Source organism: Excalfactoria chinensis, chromosome 1 (assembly GCF_039878825.1).
Source record: "Excalfactoria chinensis isolate bCotChi1 chromosome 1, bCotChi1.hap2, whole genome shotgun sequence".
Lineage (NCBI taxonomy): Eukaryota > Metazoa > Chordata > Aves > Galliformes > Phasianidae > Excalfactoria > Excalfactoria chinensis.
The window spans coordinates 14,884,756-14,901,596 of NC_092825.1; the positions used below are offsets into that span (position 1 = coordinate 14,884,756).

At 37.9% G+C, this 16,841-nt stretch overlaps 1 protein-coding gene across 1 annotated transcript in view; it reads left to right on the top strand.

The window, feature by feature from the left end:
- TBC1D22A (TBC1 domain family member 22A) overlaps positions 1-16,841 on the top strand; it is a 152,643-nt gene that overhangs the window by 103,930 nt on the left and 31,872 nt on the right. Inside the window, exon 12 of the mRNA XM_072357216.1 lies at positions 13,129-13,224. Coding sequence (XP_072213317.1) covers positions 13,129-13,224 — 96 coding nt within the window. The remainder of the gene's footprint in view (positions 1-13,128; positions 13,225-16,841) is intronic.

A 16,841-nucleotide genomic window follows, 5' to 3' on the forward strand; every position in this document is an offset into this window, starting at 1 on the left:
TCTTCACAGAAAGTCCCCTTGTAATAAAACTCCAAACCCTCACACTGTCAACAGCCATGTAGTCAGGAGTTGATATGTGTTATATGTCTAGTTTTGGCTTTCCTCTTTTCTTCGATTAGCAAAACTGAACAGAAGACAACTTGGACACCAGTGTTCTTCACTTACTCTCCTGGGGCTTTCTTGTGTTCTTTGAATCTGACAGAGTTCCACTTCCCAGTATCAGTCTTGCCCACATGAAGGAGCAATAGTGGACTGGCACTCTCTTGGCAGTGTTCTGGATCTTGGCTCCTGGGAGGCAGCAAACCTCAAGAGTCTCCCTGTCAGACTGGCATCAGTGATCAGTGTATGGTACAGCTGCACTGGAGAGTAGTATGTGTGTTGCTGTCCACTAATTGGACAAGGCTCTTCTGGTTCTAGTCAGAACTTGTGGTTTTCGGAGATGGGAGTTAGAGCATCAGTGTTATCCTCTAGGGAACCTTGATAAAAAAAATTACAACAGCTCTGCAGGCATGCTGCCATTCTCACACAAGTCTTTTGATTCACGTTACAGTCTTTAATCAGTGGTACAAATGTGAAAACTGATCATTAGTACAGACTTCAACTTGACTGTTCTGCTGTTCAGAGTGTTTTGATTTTCAGCATTTTGAGAAGATTTGAATCAAACACCTTCCCTTGGTTCAGTGTCCTGAGAGAAATTTATGTATTAAGGAAGCTATATCCATTGAGCCATCTTAGCATCTTTAGAACAATTATGTTATTAGGAAAATATTTTTCTTGGAGCTAATAAAGTTCTTCTCAACTCAGTTACGGTTCCACATTCTGATCAGAATTTAGCAAAGCTATACTCTGTCATCACTGTTATTCTATTTCTGTAAAAATCAGTTGATGGATGGAAGTAGAAAAGGTCTGAAGAGGACTTTTTTATTGTATCAGTCTGATGAGACTTTTGTATTAGGTGTTTTGGTAAGAAGCAGCTTATCTTTTTAATTCAGACAAAATCAAGCTCCTGGCAGTAGCTATTAAGTGTCTAATGAATTTAATTAAAGTACATGCATTATTAATATTTCCATTTGTGATATTGAGTAGATACTTGGAAATGAGTAATGGTGTTGGCTTCTCAGTTGCTTTTGACATCCACTCTTCTTAAAAGCTGCAGTTTTGCACAATCACTACTATAGAGCTTGTGTGCTGGAAGTAGCTGAAAGGCAGCTAATGTTTTCAGATGTTATACTTCTGTCTAATCTGTGACAGTTAAGACACTGCTGCATTCAGCAGCTGCCTACTTCAGGTTCTATGGCATCTATCAGTATGGTAGTAGTAGCTGAATGAAGCACAAGGCTTGAAGGCCAAAGAATATTGTTAAGCAGGCATGTGGTCATGAAAAGCTGCAATTAGATCATTGTCGTGAGATGGGATGGAACATTCAGGAAAATTGTCATCCATTCAGGTAGAGGCTGATTCAGATAGCACTGCTCTGCAAGAAAGCAGTATTTTCATGAGTAAGTGTTCATAGAATCACAGAATCACAGAACTGTAGGGGTTGGAAGGGACTTCTAGAGATCATCGAGTCCAACCCCCCTGCCAAAGCAGGTTCCCTACACCACATCACACAGGTAGGCGTCCAGGCGGGTCTTGAATATCTCCAGAGAAGGAGACTCCACCACCTCCCTGGGCAGCCTGTTCCAGTGCTCTGTTACCCTCACCATAAAGAAGTTTTTGTGTACATTCGTGTGGAACTTCCTGTGCTGAAGTTTCAGCCCATTTCCCCTAGTCCTGTCCCCACACACTACTGAAAAGAGACCAGGCTCGCCACAATGGCTCCCACACCTCAGGTATTTATAAACCTGGATCAAATCCCCTCTCAGCTTTCTTTTCTCAAGGCTAAACAGACCCAGTTCACTTAGTCTCTCCTCATAGGGGAGATGCTCCAGGCCCTTCACCATCTTTGTGGCCATCCGCTGGACTGTTTCCAAGAGATCCCTGTCTTTTTTGTACTGGGGAGCCCAGAACTGGACACAGTATTCCAGATGAGGCCTCACCAGGGCAGAGTAGAGGGGGAGGATCACCTCCCTCGACCTGCTGGCCATGCTCTTTTTAATGCACCCCAGTATGCCATTGGCCTTTTTGGCTACAAGGGCACACTGCTGGCTCATGGCCAACCTGTCGTCCACCAGGATGCCCAGGTCCCTCTCAGCGAAGCTCCTCTCCATCAGGTCTTCTCCCAGCCTGTACTGGTGCATGCAATTATTGCTATGTAGATGCAAGACTCTACACTTGTTTTTGTTAAACCTCATCCGGTTTCTTGCTGCCCAGCTCTCCAGCCTGTCCAGGTCTCGCTGAATGGCAGCACAGCTTTCAGGCGTGTCAGCCAATCCTCCCAACTTCGTGTCATCAGCAAACTTGCAGAGGGTGGTCACTATCCCCTCATCAAGGTCGTTGATGAAGATGTTGAACAAGACCAGACCCAGCACTTTGCTTTGTTTCCTCCATTCGGGATCTCAAACTCCACCATCCCATGATCGCTACAACCCAAGCTACCACTGACTTTTACTTCCTTAACAAGTCCTTCCTTGGTGAGAATAAGGTCCAGAAACACCCCACCCCGTGTCAGTTCCTCGACCACCTGCATCAGAAAGTTATCTTCAATGCATTGCAAGAATTGTCTGGACCGCACATGCCTGGCCATGTTGGTCGTCCAGCAATATCCGGATAATTGAAGTCCCCCATAAGTACCAGTGCCTGGGAGCATGACGCTACTTCCAGTTGGTTACGGAAGGCCTCATCAACCTCCTCCTCCTGATCAGGGGGCCTGTAGTACACACCCACAACAGTGTCACCCTTACCAGCCTGGCCCTTGATTCTCACCCACAAGCTCTCGACTGGTACATCCCTCTCCCCCAGGTGGAGTTCAATACATTCTAGCTGCTCTCTCACATAAAGAGCAACTCCACCACCCCGCCTTGCCAGATGATCTTTCCTAAAAAGCACATAGCCCTCCATGACAACATTCCAGTCATGCGAGCTGTCCCACCACGTCTCCATGATTGCAATGAAATCATAGCCACGCGACCGCACGCAGAACTCCAATTCTTCCTGTTTATTTCCCATACTTCGCGCGTTAGTATACAGGCACTTGAGAGAAGCAGCATCTCCCCACCCCTCTCCATGCCTTTGAACTCCATTGTCTCCACCCCTCAAGCTCTGTTTTAAGTCTTGAACTGCTGCCTCAGACCTCATTTTGTCCCTCTCCCCCTTTTGTACCTAGTTTAAACACCTGTCAATAAGTCCCAACAGTTCCTCGGCTAGAGTCCTCCTACCCCTTTGGGACAGGCCATTTTCGTCTGCAGCCATCATGCCAGGTGCCGAGTAAATTGCCCCATGATCAAAAAAACCAAAACTTCTATGTTTGCACCAACTCTTCAGCCATTTGTTTAAGAGGTCGGTTTTTAGGCCCAACTCAGTATTCTTCCCTGCCACTGAAGGTACAGATGCAATAACCACTTGCACACCTGTTCCTTCAACTACCCTCCCCAGTCCCCTGAAATTATCTTTGATAGCCTTCAGGCTTTTCTTACCAACTTCTTCACTGCCAGCCTGAACTATCAGTAGGGGATGGTAGTCAGAAGGGCAGATCAGACTGGGAAGTCTCCCAGCGATGTCCCTGACCCGCGCCCCAGGGAGGCAGCACACCTCCCTGCGGGTAGGGTCGAGCCGGCATGTAGGGCCTTCCGTTCCTTGCAGAAGGGAGTCACATATGACGACTACCCTTCTATCCTTCCATGTGGAGGAAGTCTTGAGGCATGGGTGTGACCACTTCCCCCGAGGCACCCTCACAGGTGGGCCTCCCTCCATTTCACATTCACATTTTTGCAGCCCAGCAAATAGAGGAAAATATTGATTACAACTATTTCCTAGTGTCTAGAGGAATACCAGTGATTGGAAATTAAAGATTTTGCGGCTAGATTTGTAATGTGGTTTAATGGTAAGAGAAGGCTATTAAAAACAAGAGTGTGACATCTTGACCATCTTCATAATGGTTGAGCTGAAAACCTTTGTTGTATTCCTGACTATATGTCGCAGCTAAGCTTGGAAAGCTCTGTCAGGATTGAAAACTATTCTTTGTAGACAACACAAGAGGTACTAACATCAATGCTGTTTTCTATTTGGAATCTAATTAGACATCTTCCCAAAACATTTACGTGTTACTTTGACATAATGTTACCTGGAGTTTACAACTGGGTATTTGAGGATTGCAGGGTTTCTGTTCATCCAGAGTAGGGTGCCCATATCCACATGGCTTCTGAAGATCTTCAAGGAGGAGACTCTGCAGCCTTCTCAGATGAGCTGTAGTCATTCACTTCAGTGTTTGTTGCAATCATTATTCCAACCAGAAGTTCAACCAGAAGTTGAACATTTAAACCTTTAAAACCTCTTATTTTCTGAGTTGAAATAAGCAACTGTTTTAATACTGTTAGTTAGATGTTGCTTGTTTCGGTTTAGTCCTTTGGCCTCACTGGGGTGTGCATTTGTATGGTTATTTAAAAAATTTCTTTCACTTGTGATGTAATGATCTTACACTTCTTACTTTATAGCTGTGCTTTGAATACTTGAATAACTTTTAATTAAAGCTAATGATATGATAACATTATAGCCAACTAATCAAGCAGTTATACAATTATGCAACTTTCAGTATCTTTGAAATTCTGGGGCTAAAAGCTCTAGCGGTTGTCTTGATCATGGATTACGTATTTGAGCAAAATGTGATAACCAATGAATATCTGCAGAAAAGGATACTATTGTGCTCTTCTTAATGAAATAACAATTTAATACAAAAAAAATCAGCAGCCCTATTGTTTAGAATAAAAGGCTACATGTAAATGAAGCCAATGCTGAAACTGTATTTAAGCAACGCTGACAGTTTCTCTATTGTATCCATTAATTAATTTCCCAGCATTGAGGTTCTCTGGCAATGAATGGCAGAAATAATCAGAATTATACATGAGGTAAATAGTTTGGAAATTGAAAAGGTGAAATCAGGAATTAGTTTAGTAAATATTAGTCATGCTGTTCATTTGTGTTCATTTACCTTTTAAAAGCAGGCTATGGAGGTAGCGTGATCTGGTGTTGATTAACATGATCTTCCAAAGTTCTTATCACAGGTGAAGAAGTTGTAAATGGTGCCTGTATCTCTGCATTAGCCTGCCTAAAGCAGGTGAATATTTGTATGAAAATACTTTGCTTTAAAGCAAAGTTCTTCAGCGTTAAATCATTTGCATCATGTTTCTGCCAATGACCTGATTTTAGCATGCGCTTTGTTAAGGTAAAGCATATCTTTAAGGAGAATTCTGTGAATAAATTTGTTTTGATTTCAGTGCGATGTAGCTTTTATTTTTTTCCACATCGTTTTCCAACTAATTGGCACCAGGGCTCAACTTGAAAAGAAAATTTAATATTTCAAATTAAATTAATGATTTCAGATGTAATGAATGTGGTCTTAATTAGCAGAAAACTTCAAATTTCTTTCTAGCTGGGAACAATTACTTGAAGCCCAACCTTAAGCCTAGCTTAAAATAAAAGAATACTTAAGGTTCTGATATCCCAAACATGCATGTTATTGAAAATATTGGTCTGGGAATTTTGAGTCAAATTTGTCTCATAACCCCCTTAAAAAAAACAAAACAAACAAAAAAATGAAAACAAAAACCAAAAAAACAAAAAACAAACAAACAAAAAAACTTTTAATAAATTAATAAATTTTCTTAAATTCTCTGTGCTGGGGGGCTGCTAGTCTGTCAGTTTTGTTTTTATCCTCAACCTTTTAATGGCTCAGTCCCTACTTCCATAAGTTCTTTCATCCAAGAAGGATTTTAAGTTACAGCATGGGGCATCTGAGTAAATTAAGGATGCAAAATGAATTTCCTTGGAATAGCGGAATAGCCAGAGGGCTACATTTTTCAGGCATATGTACATTTTTGAAAAGACTGCAGCTGGTTTCATGTCCTCACATCCTCTTCTATTTTATGTGATCTGACTGCCCGGGACTTCTGAAGTAGAAAATACCCAGGACCAAGGGTGCATAGGGAAGTGGATTCTTCAGCTTTATGCTCATGAAAGAAACAAAATACACTGTATGCTTATGATTCTTTCTCTTAGAGGAAGTGAAGGGTGTATTGATGCTCACTGTTAATTGCTTGGGGACTCTGCTTTAAGAGATTATGCTGTGCCATGACTTGGTAAAATACTTAGATACCGTATTAGTGGCTCTAACCAAAGTACTTTGTTCTTTAATACATTGCCTAGTAAATGAAAGAAAATATGGCTGTAAGTGATCAACCACTTTCTAAAACCTAAACCGGGTAAATTATCTATTTCTGTTGATGAGGCTTGTAATGTTATATGGTTGTCATTTGTTAATGAACTAGCACCTTCCTAGAATAGATTCACTGGTTGTTGCTGTGGAACCTTTCTATCTTAAATAGTTTCACAGAAGAAAAACTTGCAGAAAAATTTTTATTTTACTGAAAGAAACAAAATTATGTATATTAGCTAGGATTTTTATGTATCATCCCTCATTGTTATATTGGTAGTTGATACTAAAAATTGCAGTGACTGATTATCCTGGTAGAATTTCGTGCTCATGTTGCTACATCTTTGTACTTTCTATGTTCTGCCTACCCATTGCTTGTATGGTTGCCTTCTGCTTTGTAGAAATTCAAAGCAGCAGATATAATAATATTTTTTCCAGTAAGTTCAAAGTGCAACTCATGGTTGTTCTGCATTTGAGAAAAGGCTCATAAGCATGACAAATTACATAGAAGAAATTTCTGGTATTTATGTGTAGGGAGGTTCTTTTCAAAGTAGCGTTGGAAATCATAGAATCGTAGAATCACCAAGGTTGGAAGAGACCTAAACGATAATCCAGTCCAACCGTTCACCTATTACCGATAGCTCCCACTAAACCATGTCCCTCAGTACAACATCCAAACGTTCCTTGAACACCCCCAGGGTCGGTGACTCCACCACCTTCCTGGGCAGTTCATTCCAGTGCCTGACCACCCTTTCTGAGAAGTAATACTTCCTAATGTCCAGCCTGAAATCTCCCCTGCTGCAGCTGGAAACCTTTCCCTCTAGTCCTGTCACTAATGACACGAGAGAAGAGGTCTATCCTCAGCTCACTACAACCTCCCTTCAGGAAGTTATAGAGAGCAATAACGTCTCCCCTGAGCCTCCTCTTCTCCAGGCTGAACATTCCTAACTCCTTCAGCCTCTCCTCATATGGCCTGAGCTCCAAATACATGTTTCAGATTATAATTGTTTTCCTTGTGTGGAGTTCAGCATTATCTTTGTATCAAAAGCATTCTTCAAGGAAAATGCCTTGTTCTCCCTTCTTTCATAAATACCCATGAGAAGAAAAGCAACTGTAGAAGAAAGACACAGTTTGGTACTGATTGTGGAGGTTTCTCATTGACTAAGAATCCACTTGTCATCCTACCACTCATGATGAAATCTTTAAATCAATCACATTGAGCCACATAAGAAAAACTGTTTTGGTGTTTTTTTCCTCCCACACTTTATTTTTTGGAAAAGCTAGGACAGAAAATCAAATATACACCTGAGGTTGGTTATTTTTAATTCTGTTTGAGCTGAACATGTTAGCCAGTGAAGGGAATTTAAACTTTGTTCTCAAAATGCAAGCCACTGTGGAAAACTATATGAAAGATGCTTCTTAAAATAATAGTTCTGTCAAATCAAGTAAATAGTGTTCAGTAGCATCCTTTTCATTTTACATTGATTGTCTTACCATGAATTTTGCATGTGGTATACAACATTCTTATGAGGCAAAATATTGATCCAAAAATAGATCAGTGGTGATCTGTATTTCTTGTGGCTGGGATTTAACAGCAGAAATATTTAAGATAAATTTTCTTTTGGGATCTGTTGCGAAGTTGTTGTTAACCAGATTGGAGAGGCCAGCTACTGATTTTTTTTCTATGAAAACTGGCCTATCATTCAGTTTTCAGCATAAATCTACCAAAGCTAATATAACACAGTAAGATACATTTTTGAACATTCCTAGCAGATATAGGACATGGGAACACAGTTCTTGTAAAGGGCTTTTTTAAGAGCAGTTGTTCAATAAGGGCCTTGCTAGAAGGAGTGCAGGTTAAGGTAATAACTTTTGCACAATATTTTTGCTGTACAGGATACTTCTGGTTTACTGTTAGGACCTGAAAATGCTGGTTTCCATTACATTTTAAAGTGTTGTGAGTTTTGTTTAGATCAGATTGGTTTTAATTTGGTAAAACAAATGCATAAATTTTCAGGTAAATTGATGGCTGTTTGAATTATAAGCAGCTGCTTTTAGGTCCCACCCATAAGTAAGATTGTAATTTGTTTTGCCTTTAAAACCTAAACAATTCAACTTTTTCCTGTGTTTATTGTGGGATTAGATTCAGTTTAGACAAGTGCTGTTGGTCACTTGTTGCTTTTGGGGCAATCTCCTTGGGGGTAGTCAGGGTGAAACAAAAACAATAATAGTAGACAATCTGTAATGTGCTAACTGAATGCTAATAAATCTTTTTAATAGGTATTTTTGTAACTCTCCTGTGCAATAGGAGGAATTGCCCTAGCATGGATACTAACTATCTGAAATCTAGGAAACAGATGGTATGAGTCAAGAGGCAGGTTTCAAAATTAAGGAAAATTGCATGTAATCTACAGTTTTTGATGAGACTTTAGCAGTTTCTATTTAAGTGATGAAGAAAGGGATGGAGGAATGAAACCATAAAGTTTTCTGACAACACTGAGTTATTCAGAGTAATAAGAGCTGACAGCAAGGAGTCGCGGGACTTCATGTTCTTAAAAACAGCCAGGCAGTAAATAGGTGAAATTCCATGTGGGCAAATATAAAGTGATATTGTGCGTGCGTTTGGAAAAATCCTAACTTTATCTGTACAACTGCAGGCTTCTAGATTGTTTTCTACACTCCAACACAAGAAGAAAATAGCAACTTAGAAGCAGATAAGAAAGAATAAAAATAAAAGCTAGAAATTATTAGGAAAGCAGAACAATATATCATTATTCATCTGTATGTTTACTTTCTGTCTGCTTCTTACGTGCTATATACAGTTTGGTCCCTATTTTGGAAATAGAAAATTGCAGGGAATAAAGGTAGTAAAACCTGTATATGGGAACTGTGGGATGGAGAAAAAAAACACTCTAATTTGCAGAAAAGGCAGGGAAGATGCTGGACTTACAAAGGCAGAGATTAATGAAGATAGTGAATAGGAAGGAGTTGTTCATATTCTAATTGTGATAACTGAACAGCTTTGAATAGAATTAGCAGGTGTCTGTTTAAATACAGACATGCCTTATAGCATATATTTGGAATTCTTTGCTACAAAACAAAGCTCAGATTTGCAAAAATCTTTGGACAGATAAGTTACAATAAATGTAGGTGGACCTCTTAGCAGTGTTCTAGTGCTGTATTACTTCTTGGGCTGGAGCTCTGAGTCTCAGGTTAGGTGTGGAATGATTCTATACCTAGGAAGCTGGAGCTCCCAGGTGATGGATCCCACCTTCCATGATGATCCTACTTCTCTTTTTCTCCCTTAAATTTGAGGGAAATACTGGGTATTTGGGGGAAAAATGACTTTACCCTCTTATATCTAAACTGTCTGCTTTTGCTTATGTAGTAAGAACTATGAGTTACATAAAGTTACTTTATTCATCTATAATCATAAAATGCTCTGAAGTCCTTAATTCCGAGCCATTATGTGAGTGTTAAATGTGGTATTTTATTGCCTAACACAGACACAGTTTTGTAGCTTTAATCATTCCAAGTACTTCAAAAATAATCATGTATTATGTTTAGTCTCAGCAAATGTACCTACCCTCCCTAAACACTGAAGCATCCAGTGTATGGGAGGCAGGTTAGACTAATCATTGACTAGACAATAATCAGACCTGTCATGCAGCAGAATTTGCATTGTGACAGTGATTGTCTAAATGAGGAAGTTAGGAGAGTGCAGTATAAAGAATGCCTTTCATTTCAGCAGTAGAGGAGATCCAGCATTTGCAGAGCAATGAGATATTTGTGATGTTAACAACTGGAATGATTTTTATTGATAATGACAGATGGTGCTTAGATAATGTGCCCTGAATCGACTGCAATATGTTCAAAATAAGTCTTCTGGAAGGTTGTACATCTGTCTTGAGATCTTTTGCTAAAATATTTAAATCAAGGTCATTGTTTACATTTGATTTTAAATAGCTTTTAGCTTGTACTCCATATTTCTGTACATTTAGAGATCAAACTGTTCATAACTTCAAAAGCTACAAATAGAGAAGTATAATAGGTAGCAGGTGTTAGAAAAGGCAATTATGCATTAGCTGTTTTACTCAATTTCCAAAACTGTCTAAAACTATCCATTGGAAATACTTTGTAGCCCGGGCTTATCTCTGAAGCATGATGAGTTTTTAAACCTATAGGGACATATGCATTTTTTCTCTAATAAATTGCATGTTTAAACCTATTTGGTTTCATTTAAAAGAGCTGAAGAAAATTGTATTGGGGGGGGAAATGGCTGATGAGAAAAATTTCTTCTATACTTTCAGAGATTTTTTCTGCAATTTTTCAAAAACATTTTCAGTTGCCATTATTACACCTTCAAGCACATTTGCTGCTAATTTTTTAAGCCGCTTATCTTGACTTTGTGGTTTTAGAAGAAGTCTTGTTGTGTGATAACAAACTAAATTCTTGGGCCTAGAATCAGAATTTTGGGTTACTATCAGACAAAATTAATGCTCTGATGTTTTAATTTGACTACCTTAGACATTTTCACAACAGCTCCTGTAAACTAACTTTGAAATTAGCATTTTAATTTACATATAGGTTTCTTTAATCCTTCTTCCCTACACATTTCAAGAACTCATATGTTCTTAGGAGAGCGAGGAGAAAAATGCTTAATTAATGTATATGTTAATACCAGAGCAAATTCCTTTCTGTTCTCTCTTTCTTGCTCATATCATGTTGTTAAAGAAATACAGATTTTTATTTCCTTCTGCTACAGTAGCAAGTAACCTATAACATAAACTATACTTGTTAATAATTATTACTTTAAATGACATTTGCCTGTCTACAGGCTGCTCAGTCTCCTGCTTCATCTTCAAGAATAGTCTTCCTCTTTTCTGTATTTCCAGTATTTCTGTACTTCCCCGTATCTGTTCATGAGTCTCAATCCACCTTTATTGGCCTCCATTCTATAGCTGTCATTTTCCTCCTTCCCATTTGGTTGCAAATGATAAGGCTGGTGCCATTCTCTTGGGTCATCCATTCTTTGAAGGAGGTCTGAATGCAGGACATATTTCACCAAGTAGTGCCACCTTTTTCTTTCTTCTTTGTTACTGCTCTTGTTCCTAATGTGCCTGAAGGTCTTTACCAATGAGAGAATACCCTTCAGAGTAGAAAGTGCTGTTCATGTGTGATGATGTTTTCGTGCACGGGCTGTAGACTTGGTCTTAAGAGCTCTCTCTTTTCATTGGGCTTCACCACCCTGCTTGCTTTCCAAATTATAGGAAGATTGTCACTTGTGAGACTATTCTGTGTATTCCAGAGAAAGCCGGGAGCTTCTCATGTATGGATAAATGCTGTTACTTTAAAGAACGTTTTTAAAATTCATGTTAAAAGTGAGAAATTGCTTGTAATACAGCACTGAGAAAATGTAGAACACAGTTATTGTTTCTAGACTTGATTTTAAACATTTTAAAATACTTCTTCATTCTTTCAAAGAAAGTTTCATTAAAGATTGTTGTTTATGCCTTGTTTATCAAAGATTGTTGTCAAAGACTGAATTTAAAAATATACAGCATGTTCTCTGAATTTACAGAGTAAAGTTGCAAGAGGGTTGTTTTCTTTCAATTGGCTTTCTTCATTTTTAGTTATCTTTAATAATTTAAATGTTGCCACAATAATATCTGATATGATAAGTGGTAGCACCACTTCTCTTGCAAGTCTGTTTTTTGAGATACGGTTACACTTTTCCATGTGGTAGATCTCCATCCCTTCGGCACTCTTGTCGCTAAAATTCTATGTGGATGTGGATTTTTCAGGAGGATCGTAATAAGTACACGATATTGTAAAATTATAGCTTTAATGTTATAAATTGGACATCTCTTTGATAAAGGCGAGCTGTGGAGAGTTCTAGTCAAAATTACCAGGTGCTTTGTTCTGGGATTTTACATTGTGCTAACTTACTGTGTTATTCAAGTATAATTTTCCTACAATAGGAGAAGATATCAGAGAATATTATAATAAAAATCTTCCTTTTCTGGTTCCAACAATAACTAACTGCAGCTTAAAATTTAAAACTTCCCTGAAAATAATTGACATTATCTCTTTTCTTGACTCTTAACAATTTGGTCAGCATGATCTATAGGTTCAGTAGCTGCCCACATGGTGTCTGTAATAACCCCTGCCGTGCACTGGAGTTACTGCACTTCTGTCAGCCAAGGGTGGGCAAGGAGGAGAAAGGGGATGTTCTTCATTCTTCTCTGCTGACTGCAATAAGATTATCACACTGTTACAAATGCTGTGTAGAATATTTTACATATTCTGTGTTTCTCGGTTTAATAGAAATAAAATCTATATATTATTATATCAGGTTTTAAATAATAAGTTGTTTCTTCTAATTCAAGTTCTTGACTTCTAATTCAGTCAATTATGGACCAAGATTTAGTTTTAATGACTATAAACCATTGTTTTAAAGTGCTGTTGTAGCTTACTATTGTAGCATTTATTATAGAATGCTATTAATAATGGAGATGAAAGATACGTTCATGACACAGCATAGATAATACAGTACTGGATAATATCAGCAATGGGAAAAATATATCTGTAGAGAATGAGTTTAAGTATGGGGAGTAAATTCATACTTCACCTTATCTCTGGTTACAGTTATGAATAAGTTTGTCATGGGATACATGCAAACATATGTGTGATAGCAGTAGAAAGCAATTTAGGTGACACGCACCTAGCAGTGAATGTCATAAAAAAGCACTTGGAGGGTATCTTAATTAGAAATATGTATTGTAATGATGTTTTTTCTTTATTACTTTTATTTTTTCTAGTCTGAACCAGAGGGTTTTTCTCACTTCCACTTGTATGTCTGTGCTGCATTCCTTGTCAGGTGGCGGAAGGAGATTCTGGAGGAGAAAGACTTTCAGGTAAGTAAAGAATTGAGTAATACAAAAATCTGTGGATAGTTTTCAATCACAGCAAACACAATCAATTTAAATTTATTTAAATTTAGGTTCCAAGCATTACATGGGGATGAATTTATGACAAAACAGTAACACTTGCAACAGGACTAAAGATGTGTAACTATTTGTTAGGGTTTCTCCAAAACTGTTAGACCTGAAGCAATAGACTACAAACAGTAGTAAATGTGTGGTCAGAAAAAAATTAAAAAATAAAATAAAAAGTGTTGTTTATACTGAAACATGTTAAGAAAATGATTTCTGGAGATCCTCTGATAAGTAAATCCTAGGTATCTCATAAAGAAATTTTCTGAAAGGTAACAGGATTTTTTTTTTAAAGCTTAATACATCACTGGAGTTACTTATTTATGAATTCCCATCTCTATAATGTAGCAGCAAACTCTAACAAGATTATGTTTCTTCTTTCAAAAAAGCAAGGCAAGCGACCTTCAAAAATAATAAGTCTATATTTCAGGGGCAAATAAAAGGCTTGTAAAAGTGCTTACCTCGGGTTTTACATTTGAAAACCTACTATTTGTCCAGCAAAGAGCATGTCTGGTAGTTTTTTGGAATGGGATTTGAATACTGTAAATAGGCAAATAATTTTCATACCCATGTAGAAGTTCAGTTACATTTGTGAAATGATGACAGTTCCATTTCAAAGCAATACTTTATATTTAATTTTTCTCTCAAATGCACACGCAGTTCTTAAATGGTATTAAAGGCCTGTTTCCAGGTTAGCTGTAAACAAACTACACTGCAAAGCCAACACCATTTCGTGCCCCAGGGAAATGGCCTGTTACCAGCTTATTTTCCCTTCATCTGACTGAACTCTGTTGCCCTGTACAAATGAGCCATTGTATGAGTCTGTGTATCATTTCAATCTATTTTATCTTCCTTTATAAAACAGTTTATTCACTGGGCTTTAACTGTTTTTGTCTGTGGTTGCAATAAATAAACCCATATGGGTATGATGTAACTGCTTTTGTACTACCTGATAATACTGGTGTTTTGTCAAAAATAATTTCAGTGTTAGTAGTCATACCTCTCAAATATAATTGTTCTCTGCTAATCCTATTAATTTAATTTCCACTGATATCCGGCATCTAAGTTCCTAACATTTTTGCTTCTCTATCAAATATGTTGCAACCATGCTATTAGCATTAATGATCTCAAGGTGAAGTTCTGTGACTATTTCTTTTCTCCTTACATGTGTTCAAATGAGTTCATTAACGTAATAAATAAGATATGTCTTTATGGTTTAATTTCTTATAGGCTATGTAAGGTACATAAATCAGTAAGACAATGGAACACATTTATCATATTGCTTTATGTCACTTACCACATAGATAAGCAATTAGTAACCTTGAGGTCCTGTGAGCTATTGCTAATGTTATCACTGGCTTCACCATTATTGTACAACATCAGCTTTTAAATTGACTAATCTAAATTGTTATAAATTCTCCAAAAGATTCTTCTCCCACATAGGAGAAAACCCCCCAGTATTCTTCCACTTTGTTATCAATAGCTGTATTGTAGACTGTTACTTATTCTATGACAGCTGTTCCAAAAGTAACGTCTCCTGTTTTATTATGTTGGCCCATGACCTCAAAGGCAGTTGGCGTTGAACCTTCCTCCTAGTATCCTGTTAAATTTTGTTGCTGTGGGAGAGATAGTAGCAGCGTGGGCCATCTGACAAAATGGCATCTGATATGGAAGCGTGTATGAGGCAAAGGTGTGTCATTGAATTCCTCCATGCAGAAACAGTGGCATCCACTGACATTCATTGATGCTTACTGAGATTTTTTGGAGACCAAACAGTGGATGTGAGCACAGTGAGATGGTGGATAGTGCGTCCCAAGAGTAGTGACAGCGACAGTGGGTCAAAGAATCACCAAGTTCGGAAAAGACCTCCAAGATCGTCCACTCTGACTTTCCACCTACTGCCAATACTTCCCAACAAAACCACAACATCTAAATGTTTCCTGAGCACCTCCAGGGATGATGACTCAACCACCTCCCTGGGCAGCCTGACCACTTTTTTAGAGAAGAATTTTTTCCTAACATCCAATGTGAATTTCCCCTGATGCAGCTTGAGGCCATTCCTCTAGTTGTGTTGCTAGTTATATGGGAAAGGAGGACTGGAGAGTCACCTCCACTGGTGCAGACTTTCATGAGCACAGCACAAAGGCTGTTGTTCATTGCTGGTGAAAATGCATAGATAATGGTGCTGATGATGTTGAGAAATAGTGTTTTGTAGCTGAGAATTTGCTGCAGCAAAAAATGTTATTGTGCTCTTTGTATCTATTGCAGTTTCCATGGAAAGAAATTGGAACTCTTGAGTTTTAAATCATGTTGAAAAGTTAGAGGTTCAGTATATGATGTTAGACTAATATGATTGTGTTGAATTCACATTATTGAGAAGTCCTAGGTATGGTACATTTTGCAGTGAAATTTTGAGATTTATAAAATACTTTGTGAATCATCAGTACATATGTCCAATCATTTCTCTTGCACACAGTGTGTGTTATATGCATTTTTTCTGCATATAAAATAACTGAGACAGGTCCGCTGATCAGTTGGGACACTTGGTTCCTTTGGGCTTTCTGTGAAAATTTGCACTTCTCTTTTACATTTCTATTTGCCCGCTTTCAGAAGAATGAAGAAACTCATGATGTTCTTAAGGCCGAATATTTTCCCCAGAGCACTGGGCGTGGTCATGAACCAGATGAGACACTGAGCAGATTTCGGATCAAAGGCCAATTTTAAAGGTTTCAGTTGTGCTAGGCTAGGCAATATTTTTTCTATCATTTGTTGAAGTGTGTTAACAGTAGCATTACAGACAGAACAAAGATAGAATATAACCTTTGCTCTTAAGGTACTTGCTTCTATTATCTTAAGTCTGCCTTTCTGCAACCTAAGCAATTAATAAAAGTGTGTGATGTGTATTCTTCCTCATATGAAGCAATTAATTTTTTCATAAGGAATGTTCACCTGTGTGTGATAACAGGCCCTTATCACAGACAGCATTTGTATGTGTGTGGTCTTCATTTTTATTTTTATTTATTTTTGTTGTTGCTGTCATGTAGTTCTGTCGTGGTTACAGTTATATTATGAAGTATTAAAACGTGAAAACTACTACTTGGTGCTTGATTTACATCTGTAGAAAGAATCACTGTAGCGTTGTCTTTGAATTTGACTTACTGTTACTCATTTTCCTAAGTACGGATGTAATTCCAAAACGTTCCCGAATTTGTGGGATAAATATGACTAGCTGATAACGTTAAGTGATAAAACATTCAAGCATGATTTTGAGCATATTTAGAATTAAAATATTAATGGAAAATGTAGCTGTTGAATTTAATAGTGTCATGGACAGGATATTTGAAAGATTTGTAAGGAAACAGGACACTAGGGACCAGATTTATCTGTCATACTGAAGGTAAGTTAATAGTGATGTTGTACTGATACTGATTTAAATGTTGGATATTAGAGATTTAGTTCAAATTTTAGGTATAAGTAAGTTATAATTTTGTTGACATAGCTGAGCTATAAAAATATATTCAATGTGATACAGTAAGAAA